The 16837-nt window shown below is 42.5% G+C and overlaps 1 protein-coding gene across 1 annotated transcript in view; it reads right to left on the bottom strand.

Annotated features, from left to right (window-relative positions):
• Window positions 1-16837, bottom strand: part of HMGA2 (high mobility group AT-hook 2) — a 179405-nt gene that overhangs the window by 18554 nt on the left and 144014 nt on the right. Inside the window, exon 4 of the mRNA XM_032788824.2 lies at window positions 9097-9129. Within this exon, the coding sequence (XP_032644715.1) occupies window positions 9097-9129 (33 nt within the window). The remainder of the gene's footprint in view (window positions 1-9096; window positions 9130-16837) is intronic.

Below are 16837 nucleotides of genomic sequence, written 5' to 3'. Positions count from 1 at the left end.
TCAAAGCAGGACCAACCCCCAAATGGCCCCCTCAAGGATTGAATTCACAACCCTGGGTTTAGCAGGCCAATGCTCAAACCACTGGAGCACACAGCTATTTCTACTCACAAATTGTTTTTTTTTTCAGTTGTGCTTGGTATGAAAGGACCATAATTGACAATAACAGGCAAAGACTCTATATTTAATGGATGACAATGCATTATATTCACTGGTTCATTTAGTCATTCTGTGGTTCCTATATTTTCCCAACATTTCTTATTCTGTTTCTGCTACTTCATAACTAAATGTTTGTATGTATTATAGTACAACATGTGAAACCAGTCTGAAAAGACCAACGGGCTTGGAGATTTCAAGCACTGGGTAATATATATCTTTGTATAGGAAATTAAACTGTGAATCAGTTTTGTCATCTGAGACAATGTGGTACAATTCTGAGAGAACAATCTGATGCATTAGTGCTTCATCTTCCACCCTTTCTGATGCAGTTGATGATCTGTTATGTCCTTGTATAATTTTAGTACATTCAAGCATTTAAAGACCTAATCCCAAACCCACAGATGTCAACGGGAGTCTTTCCATTGACTTAACTAGCTTAGTGTTAGGATCTATGAACTTGATTGTAAAAGCTGCTAAACACTCATAACTCTATAGGTGTTCCATGAAACCCTGTCTCCTGGATCCAATAAACGTCTTTTTTTTGAAGTAACACTCCAACTCACGTCACCTTCAATGATTAGTGTGATGGGACATACAAGCCACACACTGGCAAGGATGGGGTTATTGAGGGCCTGTGGACCAAACTGCCTCTGCCCCACCACACCTGTAACATGTCAGGAGTGAAGAGGGATACCCAGCTTGATCTGAGGCTGACCAAGGAGGAAATTAGAGCTCTGCTTCTCTGTTGGTGAGAGTGGCCTGGTTTCAGCCAATAATCTGAGACTGCTTGCTGCCTGGACGAACCTCCTGGGGGATGGGACAACTGAGACCAGTGACTGGCTGAATGAAGACAAGTCCTAAGCAGAAGGGTGGCATCCTGCCACAGACTCTTTGGACAAACCTAGTTTTGAGTTCATAGTATTCCTTTAGTTTCTAACTTTATATCTTGGAAGGGGTGAGACTCAATTGTGCCTTGCCCAGAGGGCTAAAGTGCCACTGCACCAGACAGTGAGAGGTGGCAACCAATCGCTGAAGTCCCTACGACAGCCTGAGCAGTGTCCCATTGGGGCATCATGGAGAGAGGACCGGTCACAACTGGTTTATTGATTATCTTTGTTGTTACAGGTACAAGACAAAGTCCAAGATTTTCAAAAACAACTAGTGATTCTGGGAGTTCTTATTTTTTGATGTCTTTCTGGAGACACCTTCAAAAGGTTTGAATTTAGAGAGTGAGTGCTCAAAATTTCTGGCAATCAGGCTCCTTTAAGGTGTCTCAAGTTGGGCACCCAGAAATTATAGCAATCAAAGAATCACAGAAATGACACGCTGGAAGGGACCCCAGAAGGTAATCTAGTCCAGTGGTTCTCAACCAGGTGTCTGTGGCCCCCTGGGACTCCATGATATGTGCTTGGTATGTAAATCTGGTGCCCCAAGCCCCTAGGGCTGAGGCTGACCCCCGGTGCTCCCATGGCACAAGGCTCCCCCAAACTGCAGTGCCTTACCCAGAGTGGGGCAGTTCTGGGGAAGCTCCAGCCCCACCCCCTCCTTTCCCCAGTCCCTCTCAGGCCCAGCCCTCTGTCCAGGTCATAGGTGAGAAGCCAGAGGCATGCAGTGTGGGGAACCTGCTCCTCTGGCTGGTGGTGCCATGGAGTGAGCAGCCATGGCATTCCACCGTCGGCTGCTGGTGCCTGGGGTTGCGGCTGCTCCTCATTTCCCAGCCCCCTTTGACTGCTCACGCAGCCGGTAAGAGCTGCCTGGGCAGGGTTGTGTCTTGCTGAGGTGAGTCAGGGGGTGGAGGTGGCACTTCGTCCCTGGACCCTGCTATGGAGAGCTATCCCAACAGATGTTTGTCTAAGTTGTCTTAATGATATATCACTGCAGGAAATCTTGGCTAAATTATATGATATAAATAACAGCAAAACTTTTTATTTACTGGCAACAGTAATTGTTTTTTTAATAGATGCACCCTCCACACCATCATTCTCAATGATGTTGCCCAAATATACTTCAGACACCCTTTTTGCTGTCTACTGTTAGGGATATTTTGGGCCCTTTCAGCTCTGAGCTCAATTCTTAACTCCATGTAGTTCATCCCCTAAGCATCTTTTGCCAAATATGCTTCTGTGGACTCCTAACCACAACATAAAACATAAAGATACTCTGCGCAAAAGCACCATCTGCTCTTCTCTGCTGTTGAACAGCCAGTGGGATGTAAAGACCAATGCTGACTCAGGGAGGTGTAGCCTTTCCTTTCAGCACCAGTGGGAGCAAAAAGTCCTCTAAAGACCACTTCAGAGTAGGGTAAGACTATGAATCCACTGACTACTCCTTGGCATGTATTTAGCTATATTTATATTTATCTCCTAGCATCATAGTACCTAATGGAAGCAGGATGGAAAAGACCTCCCCAAAGACTTCAGTCCTTTGCGGGCATTCTACTTCAGAACACACCCGATTTGGTTCAGAACAAAACATCATGGAGGTGCATAACACACTCAGTGTCCTCTACGCTGTCCAGGCAGCATGAGAACTAATTAAACATAGTGCTCAATGGTGCTTTTTAAAGGTATTTGGGCACCAAAATCAAAGGGAGTTAGGCACCTAAATACTTGTGAAAACCTGGCTCTGAATGCTTTACAACCATTGATCAAATCACTAGTGGGAGGGAGGGAAGCACTACCTTCCCCAGTTTTACAGATGGGGAGCAGATCCCCAGATCCCATAGGCAGCGGATAGAATAGACCTGAGGGGGCTAAGTCTCCCCTGTGGCACAGCCGCTGACCTGCTGCCTTTTAGAGGGCGGATGACTGGGTTGTGGTGGCTCTGCCTGCGCTCTGCCCCCAAAGTCCCCTCCCGCTTTTTGCCCTTGACCCCACCCATCTCCACATCTTCCCGTCCCTGCTCTCCCCCTTAGCTGAGGCGCCTGCCACTTCTCATTGAGTCCCTCCTCTCCTGAGATGCCCACACCTCCTGCCGCTTGCTGAGTCCCTCCTCTCCTCCACCCCCCTCACCCAAGGTCCCCACCGCCTGCTCTCACTGGGTCCCTCCACTCCCCCATGGTCCCCCCACCACTCAGGAGAGGAGGAGGGATTTAAAGGGTTGGGGAGGGCCATGGGGGATAGGAAGTGGAAGAGAGGAGGGACTTGGTGAGTGGTGGGCAGTCGGGGGGGGACCTTCGGGTATGAGGCCTAGCATGAATGGGGCCTAGGGCAGAGTGTAGGTGGAACATGGGCAGGGCCTCAGGGGGAGGAGGCCGAGTGGGGGTGGGACCACGGTCTAGGCACTGAGGGAGTTTCCAGCACTTAGGCCAGCATCCCCACACACCGCCCATGCCAGATTCTCAAAGGTATTTAGGTGCCTAACTCTCACTGATTTCTGTAGACGTCAAGCACCTAAATACCTTGGAGAATGTGGGCCAGAGAGACTAAACACCAGATTTTTAAAGGTATTCAGCCATCTAAAGATGAAGACAGGTGCTTTGTAAGATATTCAAAAGCGCCTGGATACCTAATTCCCATGGAACCACAAGGCGATCCTTCATTCCCCCTCACAGAGGGGAGCCAGCAGCGCAATGAATACTCCAGCCTTGAGGCTGTTCAACAGCCTAGGGAAGACATTTCCCTCCCTTCCACAGAAACTCCCCTCCAGAGCAGAGTCTGGTTTCTTGGGCTATGAACTTGGGGCAGGATTAGGGAAATTCTTTGAGGGAATGGGTCATGATGTATGCATATATTTGTAATTCACTTTATAAAGACCTGCTGGGCATACTTTATATTCTTGATGAAATGGTGGAAATGCTAAGTAAATCTTCAATAGCTTTATCATAGGTGTTTTCAATAGGTTTCATAAGGGAAAATGTTCAAATCAGCCATGATCGATGCTAGTTCTTATAAAGGTGAATTTCATTGTAGAGAGCTATACTTGTGCTGGCTCATTGGTTGTCACCCTCTGCCTAACAGGTGTCTGCATTTCCAACCTGATGCAGCTATACAATTGGTAAGTGCTTTGTGATAAAAGGCACTATTTAAATGCAAAATAATAGAATAATAACAATGCTTAGCGCTTGCCCAGTTACTTTTATCTTCAGATTGCCTTACAAACATGAACTTTGCTCTTCAGATTGGCCTTGTGATTTGGGACCTTTTTAAAGGTGATTAACCTCAACATGTTCTTTTTTAAAGGTAATTTTTCTCCCTTCCCTGCCTTCTTCTTGGCCACGTAAAATCCCAGTTGGCTTGTTTAACTCATTTAAAGAGGAGTTTCTGGGAAGCAGCAGTCTCAGAAATGTCACTCAATATAGTTACAAAATAAACAAAAATTACAAAAAATATTTAGAACTGAGGAAATCCAAATCTTAGACCAGTTTGGGGATATACAAAGAGCCTAGGGCGCAGTGACATTCTTTAGATTCTGCTCAGAAGTGATGTCATATAAACAACAAGAAACTCCCTTCCAAAAAACATCTGATTTCCTTTTCTAACCCCTAGTTCTTTAATACAGTTTAGTTTATTGCTTCATCTGTTTACAAAATCAGTCACTACACTGCTAAACATTACTTGTTTGTTTTTATTTTTTCTTTCTGAACAGACATCTTTTGGCATGCTGTCAGAGCTCTCAAAATCTGTCCTTGTGGAGTTTTTTTTCTTGCTCATCAGAACAACCTTTGAGGCACCCTGTCATGGTAACATCCTACTGCCCAAAGAAGACTAGAGACAACTTCCTGTAGAAACCACACCCAACAATGCTATATCTTCATCATCTGAAGTGATAGGAGTTGCTTTGGAGTGAGTCTAAGGGCTTGTCTACATTACAGAGCCATGGCTGGAATAACTATGGCAGTAAAGCTATGCTAACAGAGCCCTCTAGTGTCGACGCAGTACACGCCAACAAAAGGAGCTCTTCTGCCATCTCAGGCTACATCTACACTACAGGATAAGTTCGAATTAGCTTAAACTGATTTTATAGAACAGATATTATAAAGTCGATTGTGCGCATCCACACTAGGCACATTAATTCGGTGGTGTGCGTCCATGGTCCGAGGCTAGCATCGATTTCTGGAGCGGTGCACTGTGGGTAGCTACTGTAAAATAATGAGGCCAATAATGTCGATTTCCGTCCACACGAACACTATTCCGATATAGTAATATCGATTTTAGCATTACTCCTCTCGTTTTGTAGGAGTACAGAAATCGATTTAAAGAGCCCTTTAAATCGATATAAAGAGCAGTGTAGTGTGGACGGGGGCAGCGTTAAATCGATTTAACGCTGTTAAAATCGGTTTAACAGCGTAGTGTAGACCAGGCCATAGCTACACCATTGTCTACTGGAATGATATTAGCTACGTTGTATGTAGTGTTGACATTTCGGTCCCAGGATATTAGAGAGACAAGGCGGATGAGGTAAGATCTTTTACTGGACCAACTCTCATCAACAGAAGTTGGTTCTAGAAAAGATCTTACCTCACCCACTTTGTCTCTCTAATTAGCTATACTAACAGAAGCATTCTTCTGTTGGTATAGTTATGTCTACATCAGTAGTTTTATTGGCATAGCTATGTTGACAAAGGAATGTGATTATTTATTTTCAAAACTTTGTGGTGTAGACCAGGCTTAAACACTCAGCCTATGCTGCATTGTCAGGAAGGAAAGTGAGAGGTTGGGAATAGAAATCAAACTTGTCTCTCTCCTTTCACACTGGAGAGCAGTGCCACCTCCTAATTTTTTAATCTGATTCTGCAATTCATCGGCTTGTTGTTACTCTAATTCAGGGTTCGGCAACCTTCGGCATGCAGCCAATCAGGGTAATCCACTGGTGGGTCGCAAGACATTTTGTATATGTTGACCGTCCACAGGCAAGGGCCCCCCGCAGCTTCCAGTGGCTGGGAATGGGAGCTGCCGGGGGCCGTGCCTGCAGACCTTCAATGTAAACAAAATGTCTCGTGGGCTAACCTGATGGGCTGCGTGCCGAAGGTTGCTGACCCCTGCTCTAATTTTTATTTGTTTTATGCTAAACAATGTTTAGAGATATTTTAAATATAAACATTTGAGCTAGTCAAAACACAGAAAAACAGTTTCAAACTTGACCCATTTTCCATGAAAGTTTCTGTAAAATTTAAGATAAATTTTTTATCAAAATCATGTCCAAAACTGTTATAGAATATTTTTGTTCACAGAAAGCTGCATTTGGGGCAAGCAAAAATGTTTAATGATGATTTCAAACATAATTTAAATTTAAAAATTTGATTAAAATGTCACAAAACTTTCACAAAAAACAGAAACATTTCAAAAATATCAATAATTTTTGGCAAAAGATTCCATTTTTTAAAAAAAGGCCAAATTGCTATGAACTTTTTGTGCAAAATTTTTTGACCAGCTCCAACAACCATCCTTACCACTGCCCTTGAAGTCTCTGTGAACACAGCCAATATTTGCTTAAAATAAATAAACAAACAAACAAAAAGCAAGATAACCAAATGTTTTGGAGATTCTTTTGTCACCCCTATACAATTACTTTCAGGTAAAAACTATATGTGCTATTGGACAATAAAGCTTCCTGCCTCTTATGAATTGTAAACTTCCAATTCTCAGCCTCAATGAACATAGAATAACTACATTTATCCTTATGTGCTAAGGGACTGATTCAAAGCCCCTTGAAGTCAATGAGAAGATGAGTAAAGTCCAATGGACTTCAGTCCCTAGAGGATTAAATGTATGTGATACTGAATAATTGAGTCAATGAGCACTGAAGGCATGCCACTCCTTGCAAAGGGTAGGCAGCACTTCAGAGGTTCAAGTTGCTGGAGCAAAGTTTAGACCCCAATTCAGGAAAACACTTAACTTAATGACAGGGATTCTTTCATGAATGAGGACCTTAATTAGCAAGTAAGACACAAAAAATTTACTTGATTTGCCTTTGTACCTATTAAAAAAGAATGCTTTTCTCTTTTCCTTGTATTGTTCTTATTGTGTTCGTTTGCTTGGTGTTTTTTTTTTTTTTTAATTTTAGCAATTTATTTACTATTAGGTAAAAAAAAGTTACTTAACTGCTGGTAAAATGTATTTGGACTCATGTTCTTTTTTCTGAATTCAGTTATGAGATCCAGAGACTCTAACATCTCTGATTTTTAGGCTCTCCCCCATATGGATCATTAAACAGTTTCAAAAGCTTGTAGACTCAGACTATTTCTATTTTGCAGAAAAGATAAAAATAAAACTTGTCCTGTTCCCCAAAAAAACTCTGATAACCTTCATGATGTTTCCCTAAAAAATATCTATTTCTTTTGTATTACTTAAGAACGCAGCTAATCTATATGCCATCAGCTGAGGATCCAACTATTACAAATCACTTAAAAATGAGGAAAGTGGCTACTTAGTCCTTACTTAGTCACTTAAATGAGAATATGGTAGATCTTACTAGTAAGATCTGTTTGTTTTTTTCTGGTGACTAAAACCTATTTGAAGCAGATACCTGAGACTTCTCATTTTTTGAGATTTTTAGACACCTATCCTTCACAGAGACTTTAAATTTACTGACGGCTTGCAGTTAGATTTTTCCAGTGCAAATTCACAATGGTGTGTGTGTGTGTGTGTTTCCCCATTGATACAGGTCACCTGGTGACCATTATGAATACATATAGATCGTATGATTTACATGTTTGCATTGATTCTGTGGACATAACTCTTCCAAGTGGAACTTGATGTTGCTTTACCACCGGCAAGATGGGAAATCCTTTGGGTTCTGTGGATGTTTGACGATATCATAGGTGTTTACATGGCACTGTCATGGCCTTAAACTGGACAGCAGCTGTCCATAAAAGGAGATTTAGAGAATGCCTGAGACCTGGAGAATACCTAAAATCTGGGAGATGGTGACATTTACAGAACTGTTATGACTACAAGAAGAACTATCTGTTTTTGCTTCTGTGCCTTTTAAAATGCAAAACAATCAATAGTCGTTCCATCTGAGTTGGCAACAAGGGTAACAACTGGATGTAAACTAACACTAATCCAAAATCCTTGAGAATGAACATCTCCAGAAATTCAAACCACAGCATTCAATGATAAGTCTGATCAAGGGTTATGCTTCTTTTATTCAACCAAACTGTGGCAACATGCTCACTATCACATAGCAGTGCTTGAACGTAACCTTTCAAAGCCCCGCTGATGAAGAAAAGATACGCTTCTAACTTAATCCAGACTGCCACATGGAAAAACCATCTGTGAGGATATTTTGAAGGAAACAGATAGAAAAGGAAGAGATTCCTCTGAATGCAGTGTAAGATTTACATTATCCTCATGAACTTCCATGTAGTCTGCATGTTTATATAATTTATCACTATTTCCTTAGACAGCTAAGATTAGTAAACTTGCATGAGCTCATGTTCTTGCTGTTAATTCTGAGTCTGAACTCCTCTCCTTTAAAGGGAAATTCAGTAGTTTTATTGATTTTTTTTAGAAACTGGACTCCTACGCATGCTTTTGGAGAGCTTATATCTTTTTACCATTAGAACTTTCTGTTTCTATTCTTAATTCAGGTTATTTTACAGCAATACATTCAAACCATAAGAAAGTCTAGCAAAAGTACTATTCTTTCAAAAAAAGCAGACCTATCTCAAGAAGAGTTCTGTACCCTTAGCAGTCCACCTGTATTCATCAAAGCACTACGCACATGCGTAAGTACTTTTCTGAATATGGATGGACTTAAGCCGATATGTAAACGCTTGGCTGAAATGGGACCTATATATTATACTGAAAAATATTTAGTGGACAAGTTGGGTTTATTTTCTTGTGTGGTTTTAATTGATGATTTAAATGATCAGTGCATTTTTCCATTTATTAAGTACTAATTACATTATTCACAATAAACATTGCTAATTTACGTGCTCAAGAACCAAGGATATTAAGGTAATCTACAGAATTAATTCATATAAACATTTCTTACCTGAGCAGGCTTCTTCTGAACCACTTGTTGCGGCTGCAAAGAAAAGTAAAGATTAGTCTTTTTATGAACAAGAAAATACATTGAGGTCACATTTCATTTTCTAAGGTCTGAAACAACATATAAAAAAAGGACCAAATTCAAAGACGATGTGAAAAATAGTGGACATCTCCTGCACTCACTCAGACGCCCTAGTCATACTTACATCCCCTCGCCCAGTGTGCAAAGGGTCTCAGTTGATGTAATGCACACTGTGTGGAGGCAGACATATATGTAAGGGTAAATTAAAGCAAGGTGAGGGCTGTGTTAATATGCACCTTCCTCCAGCTCCTCAGAGTGTGTATTACAGGAGCTTTACACATCAGAAGAGTTTAAACAGTTATAGAGTCTGAATGTAGAGGAGTCTGTTACTGTAAGGGAGTCTGCCTTATAGCATCTTCTATATCCCCTCCGAATTTGTCCCCAAAGATGCAATTTTAGTTTAGTTTCAAAAGTAATTTTATTGATACTGTGTTAGATTTTGATATGTGTTTATGAGTACATATCAAATAACTTTTGGGAAGCTTATATTACCCAGAAATGTCCCTCATACCTGACACTGAGCATTCTGTAAGCAGGCTGACCCCCCATTCAGTCTCTCAGAGCTGTTTGTGTGGCTACACGTGCACGTTCATACTCCAACAGTGGCATTTCTGTGGTCCTATGTTCTGGCTGGCCCGGGAATGGGCACACAACACCATTGCAGACCTCTGATGATTTTACTCATTCCAGCAACACAGGTAATTCCAGCAGAGGATGGGGGGATGGATGAGCTAACATAAATACACCAATCTCCTTGAGCCTAGGTCCTATCTGAAATACTATCTCTGTAGCTCTGATGACCTGTAGAGCATGACCTTCACAGGTCTTGATAAAGGCACAAAATAATAAAACTACATAGCACTCAGAGGGTGAAATCCTGGCCTCACTAAGTCAATAGGAGTTTTCCCAATAACTTTAATGGGGCAAACTTGCACCCACATAATTTTTTTTAGATATATTCAAAGCACATCTAATGATTTTCTTCCTGGCCATTGCTTTCTGGATGTGTTGCCTATTCCCAACTTTGCCTGTTCCTAACTCAAGGCCTGTGTTTGTCTCCTTACTTGGGCATAAGCCAATAGGTCATTTGGATATCCAAAGGCTGATTTTCATTATAACGTGTTAGAAAATAGCTTAAACTTTTCAAAATAAACAATGTGATGTATCTGGGCTTCAGAGCAATATTTTAGTGGGTGGGAAAAATCAATGAAAATGTAAAACAAAAGTAACTGACGCTAGGATCAATTTAGACTGCCCACCACAAAGCATTCTATTTTAGCAATAGATACTTTGTTTACCTGCAATATCTTTCTAATTCTATGGAGTCCTGTTAATAATATGTTTTTATATCTGTGCATAAACCTTTAAGAAAATACTAGAAAAGAAAGTGCCAGTTACTAAGTCCATTTTTAAAAATCTTAGCGTTGACCCTTTCTTTTCCATTAGATAACCGTGCAGTGGAGAAGCAATCAAAAATGCCCTGGGCTGATTAGCACATTTGCTGCCTCTTAGGAAATGAGTGTTGGTGCAAAGAGATGATTTGGTTCAAAAGAATCATTTGTAAGAATAGAATTCATTGAGCTCATCAATAATCTCAATCATTAGCACTTCCCTGACTTTTCTTCCCCCTGCTAATTACACCTGTACACGTTTACTCACAAACCACACAAAATCCACAGACATTCTCACTGGCTGACTTGATTCCTATAGCTCAGAAATCCCCATTTTTTTTGGCTGTGGACCCTGCATTCATGTGACTGTTGCACACTATCGCTCAATGAAATGCACTGAAAGAGCTGCCAACTCACCAAATTTTCCATGAATTAGCTCCTGACCCTTCAATGAGGGGAAAGACAATGTCTGAAACAAGGCCAGCTCTGGCTCCTTGCCTAGTATGTGTCACAGTAATTCTACCAGCTGCCCTTCCACACAGCACTTCATACTTTTCAGACCACCAAAAAGACTCTTGAATACTTTCAATACCAGTTGGGGTTAGAGCTGCCAGTATGTTTTCCCAGGCTCTGGCAAGTGATGGCTTCAGATTGAACCTAGAAAGTTTTGTGTGTGTTTGTTCTGTTTTTATTTTTATGAATGGCTTTAGTAGAGGACTCTGATTGAAGCACAATACTGCAGTCATTCATAAAAAGTGAAGGGAAAATGTTGTACTTTGCCTGCCTGGAAACTGTTTCTGATACTGACCAAGTTTTATGAGACTCTTACTCACTTGGGACCTTTGCTGTCTTACCGCTGAGAGCAGTTTGTTCCTTGCTAGCTAGAGTTCTTGTGATTCAAAATACTGTGGATTTGTGGTCTTGGATATACTGCTTATTATGCTTTTATAAGGAAGAATGTATGACTTAGATTAAGCTTTAAAGCAGGGGTCAGATCCTCAGCTGGCGTAAATCAGCATATTCCCCTGAAGCCCATGACATTTAAAGCTTTGCCACTTCGCAAGCAATGATTTGTATGAGCTGGGAGCCTGCAGTTTGAATCAATGGGTGCTTTGTTTGCATAAGGGCTGCAAATATTGCTTGGTAAAGTCAAGCGAGATTTAGTCTGGTCCCCTGAGGCTTGGAGTGTCCCCTGCCTTGAAGGCAATGAGAGAGTTCAGGGAAACTGACTCTGCACAGAATCAGGGCCTATGTGTCCTACTCTAGTGATGCTTTCTTCGACTGTAGCAGCTGCATATCTGTTGGCTTCTTTGTCAGCTCTGAAAAGCTAATGATGTAACCTCCTCTGCTCACTAAGCTTTCACTTCATTGTGTTAACAGATCTCTGCATCTTCCAATGAACGTCTTGAAATGAGACACCTCTAATTCAAAAGGCTGTTGCATTTCAATGTACAACTTGCTGGGGTGAAAGAGAATTCATCTCGGATATTAAAAAAAGTTAGTGCCTATAAAAAAATGCCAGAGACAACGGACTTTAAATAAATCCTTTAGAGCAAAATAACATTGTACACAGAAATGGAGAGCCCTGAATAAAAGACTCCATCAGCTGAGAGTGTCACTTATGGATTCTGTACAGCAAAGGGTGGTATCTCTGACTGTAATCAAAGATGTGTAGCCCTGATTATTTCAAAGATCACATTTGGGGTAGCTTAGCCCAATATAAAACTTTCAAGTCTTATTTTTTGCCTAGTTTAAAAGTAGACTATTTTATATTGCCTGGAATTTCAGTCACAAGTCTGGACACATGAAAGTGAAATTCATCTCTTTTGGTCAAACACGATTAGAAGACACAGTTTTATACTGTGTCCTCAAATTCATGCACTACAGGGAATACAAAGCAAAAGTGTTAAAATGATGACAGATATTAAAAAAATACCTGTGAGAAGAGAACTTAAATAGCAATAATTTCTTTTAGTATAAAAAGGAAGCTAGAATAGAGCAGGATTTTCTTCATCAATTTTAAAATTGTGTTGTTTTAGTGTGCTAGCTAAAGCAAAATAAAATTAACTGTATACTTTCATGGTACGATACTGCACTTTGGATGGAAAAAAACAACTGTGGTGACAACATGAACAGACCTTTCATATGTCTCGTCTTCATCTTAAACTTCCCACACTTAAATCCCAACTCCTTATCTTTCCTAACAAACCTTCTTCACTTCCTTCATCCTCTATCACTGCTGTCAATCACCACTATTCTCTCTGTCACCCAGGCCTAAGGATTAGTTTTGACTTCTTTTCCCTTGCCCTGACATCCAGGTCATATCCAAATCCTGCCACCTTTTCCTTCTCAACATCCGAGATGCATCCTTTCCTTTCCCTCCCCAGAGTCAAATCTCTTGCTCAGGCCTCATTATATCCTGCCTCAAAGACTACAACGTCCTCCTCTAAAAAAATCTATAATATCAGATATTGTCCACCTGTGTAGGGAACTACAGACCCTGATCAAATCACTTCTTAACCCATCTCTTCATATATTAGTTTGAGCTTGTTTCCTCTCTCATTGTAAGACATGATCTCCAGACCACAAATCATTTTTGTAGCTCTTCTTTGAACCCACTCAATTTTTTTTTAAACTGGACACATTCTTCCAGCAGTGGTTTCATCAGTACCAAATACAAAAGCAATATCATCTCCATACTCCTGCTCAATATCACCCTGTTTATATTTCCAAGTAGGAATGCTAAGTTAGCCCTTGTTAGTGTTTCATACTTGGACGTTCACAGACTTTGCTGAATGCCATGCAAGTAATCCTTCCAATGTTTTCAGTATTAATTGGGAGACTTCAATAAGTTAGATTTTGGAACGTCATCGCGCTGGCTGGAAGAATATGCATAGCTTTTCCTTTAAATAAAATGAACAATGCTGGAACACATATATAATGATTACAGATGAAAATACTATGCATGAATTCAATCTACTAATTGATTTCTGTCCCCAAAGTGCAGCAATCCACACTGTTCTTAAGTATTAAAAGTTTGCGTTTGGATCTGTCTCTCTCCCTTATTAAAGTGAGTTTAGTGCTGTGAAAAGTGCTAGATAGACAATCCCTGGAGACTAAAGTTCTCTGTTTTACCCACAAGCAAATACAATATCAACAGTAACAATAAAATCATATGTCAGTAGCTCTGTTTGTGAGATTAGCAAGAAAGGTGAAAAACTAATGGCAGTTATGATGGTTACACTAATGCCAACTAAGTACTGTATTGAGACGATCAACTCATTTCATAGGTAACCCTAGCATTTGTATCTCTAATTTAACAGAAGTGTAAAATGATATGTACAAATCCCTGATGATCTACACATCCAAGGAGATTCAAGAACTCAAAAAATACTAGCTAAACTGAAATGAATCCAAAACTAAAAAATATATCTCTCCAAACAGTTTCAAGAGGTGGCACAATTATTCCTGTTGTAACCCCAACTTCCCTCACCCAGTTTTAATCCAACTTTGCCCCCGCCAACTTGACAACCGTGCATATTTGGCGATCCGTGTTTTGGGAGATTGGAAGTGGATCCTTAGTTATGGACAAAGGCTGCTTTTAGCTTCTTAACTGCATATATGAATCCACAATGCAGAATTTGTGATATATTGGCTTACATATATGCATATTCTTGCCCTCTATCCAATAGAACCAGGTATGCAGGTTTCTCAGTTGGAGACTACTGTGCACTACAGTGGTTAGAGACCTAAAAACAGTATGTATGTCCAACCGTCACCAAGAGCTACAGCATATTCTCTAGTAGCTCAGTAAGTAAAATGCCTGAAAATTTTGGGAGCAAAAGATCATGAATTCTATTGCCTACAGCCCATGTTTGCAGTTAACAGGCAACCATGGTGTCTGTGTATGCGCACAGCCATGGGTCACTAGAATCTAAGGGCTTGGCTACACTGGAGAGTTGCAGCGCTGGTGGTGGCTTTACAGCGCTGCAGCTCACACACCGTTCACACTTGCAAGGCACATCCAGCACTGTATCTCCCTGGATACAGTGCTGGCTGTATTCTACCTCTGCCTGGGGAATAACGACTGCAGCACTGGTGATGCAGCGCTGCTCTGCCAGTGTGGCCACCAAAAGCACTGTTATTGGCCTCCAGAGGTATTCGGAGGTATCCCAGAATGCCTGTTCAGACACTCTGCTCATCAGTTTGAACTCTATTGCCCTGGCCTCACGTGAACCGCCCTTTAAACGCCCCGGGAATTTTAAAAATCCCCTTCCTGTTTGCTCAGCCAGGTGTGGAGAGCAATCAGTGAATCTTTCCAGGTGACCATGCCTCCACGCGCCAAACGAGCCCCAGCATGGAGCAATGGCAGTTGCTGGACCTCATCAGTGTTTGGGGGGAGAAGCTGTGCAGTCACAGCTGCGCTCCAGCCGTAGGAATTTACGATACCTATGGGCAGATATCAAGGGCCATGCTGGAAAGGGGCCATGACCGGGACGCGGTGCAGTGCAGGGTTAAAGTGAAGGAGCTGCGGAGTGCCTATTGCAAAGCCCACGAGGGAAACCGCTCACTCTGGTGCTGCCCCCACGACCTGCCGTTTTTACAAAGAGCTGGACGCGATACTTGGGGTGACCCCACTGCCAATCCGAGGACCACGATGGACACTTCAGAGCAGGGGGGGAGGAGGAGGAGGAGGGGGGAGGAACCGAGAGTGAGGGTACTGGGGTGGGGGAGACACCCCAGGAGTCCCAGGAGGCATGCAGCCAGGAGCTCTTCTCAAGCCAGGAGGAAGGTAGCCAGTCGCAGCAGCCGGTACTTGGTGAAGGACAAGCAGAGGAGCGGGTTCCCGGTAAGCGGCTTTTATTTTCAGGATGGAAATGTTTCGGAGAGGAGGGGGGTTAGGGCTGCATGCATGCATGCCTAGATGTGGAATAGCCCATTGATGTGGTCTATCACGTCGCTGCGGTAATCGGCCTCGGTAATCTCTTCAAAAGTTTCAGCCAGAGCGTGGGCAATGCGCTTGCGCAAGTTTATAGGGAGAGCCACTGTGGTCCTTGTCCCAGTCAGGCTAACGCATCCACACCACTGTGCCGCGAGGGGTGGGGGGACCATTGCTGCACACAGGCAAGCTGCGTAGGGGCCAGGGTGGAATCCGCATTGCTGTAGAAGACCCTCCCGCTCTTCCCAGGTGACCCGCAGCAGCGAGATATTTTGCAGGATCAACTCCTGTGGAAAATGTTGGGAGACTGTTCAGTGTAGGTGCCCCCTGCAGCTGTTTGCTTTCCCCAATGCACAAAAACCCCAGTACAGCCCAGAAGCAATCAGTCCCCCTTACTCATCATTTCGGGGCTCCTATGGGTTATGTGCGCTCTCTTTGGCATGAGAAAATTATGCTATTGTGAAGACTGTAAACTCCTTCACTGTGTGGGAATAACTGTCTGAGATATAAACAATGCTGCCTCTGTTAACTGTTGCCTTTTTTGCCTTTCTACAATTAACCTTGACTTCTCGGATGCCCGTGTTATCAACAGCTGAAAGACTCTAAAACTTCCAGAAGAAGCCACGAAAAAGCAAAGACGACCTGCTGCAAGCAGTTATGGATCACTCTGCCAGAGAGAATCAAAAACTGCAGGACTGGAGGGAAAAGGAAAGCAGGATCTGCCAGAGAAACGCAGCAGCCAGGAAGAAAAGCACAAAGCAGCTGATAAGCATCCTGGCGCGCCAAGCAGACTCTATCCAGGAGCTCGTAGCCATGCAGGCAGAACACTACCGTGCCGGCCCCCCCCATCCCAAAGCTTTTTCACTTGTGCCCCAATGTCAGCTCAAAATCCCCTTCCCCAGCATCCAGGTTCTTACCATCACCAGCTGCCTCCAACACCTGTACGTTCACCAACCAGCCCTGAGAACTACGACCCTTACCCTCTGCACTCAACCCCCATCACCATGCAGCATTTTCATCCTGAAGTGCAGCAGTCATTGCACAGCACTCCAGACAGGACATATTCAAACCTGTGACTGTACAGTTCCCCACTGCACCCCTCTGCCCTTTTAGGTCCCCAAAATGTTGTGTGTCTGTCAAGAAAGTTATTTTCTTTTCAATAAATGAATTCTTGGCTTTGAAAACAGTCTTTATTACTGCAGAAAGTAAAAGGATACCTTAGCCCAGGAAAGAAAACAGATTCCTACTAACATTGTAACCACTGCACTTCACTCCCGTGCAAGCACCAAACATTACTGTTGGTTTTCAGCCACAAATTCCTCCCTCAAGGCAT

This window comes from Chelonoidis abingdonii, chromosome 1 (assembly GCF_003597395.2).
Source record: "Chelonoidis abingdonii isolate Lonesome George chromosome 1, CheloAbing_2.0, whole genome shotgun sequence".
In the NCBI taxonomy this organism is placed as follows: Eukaryota; Metazoa; Chordata; order Testudines; family Testudinidae; genus Chelonoidis; species Chelonoidis abingdonii.
The sequence above is the reverse complement of the archived record's forward strand: the minus strand, read 5'-3'. Positions and strand labels throughout refer to the sequence as shown.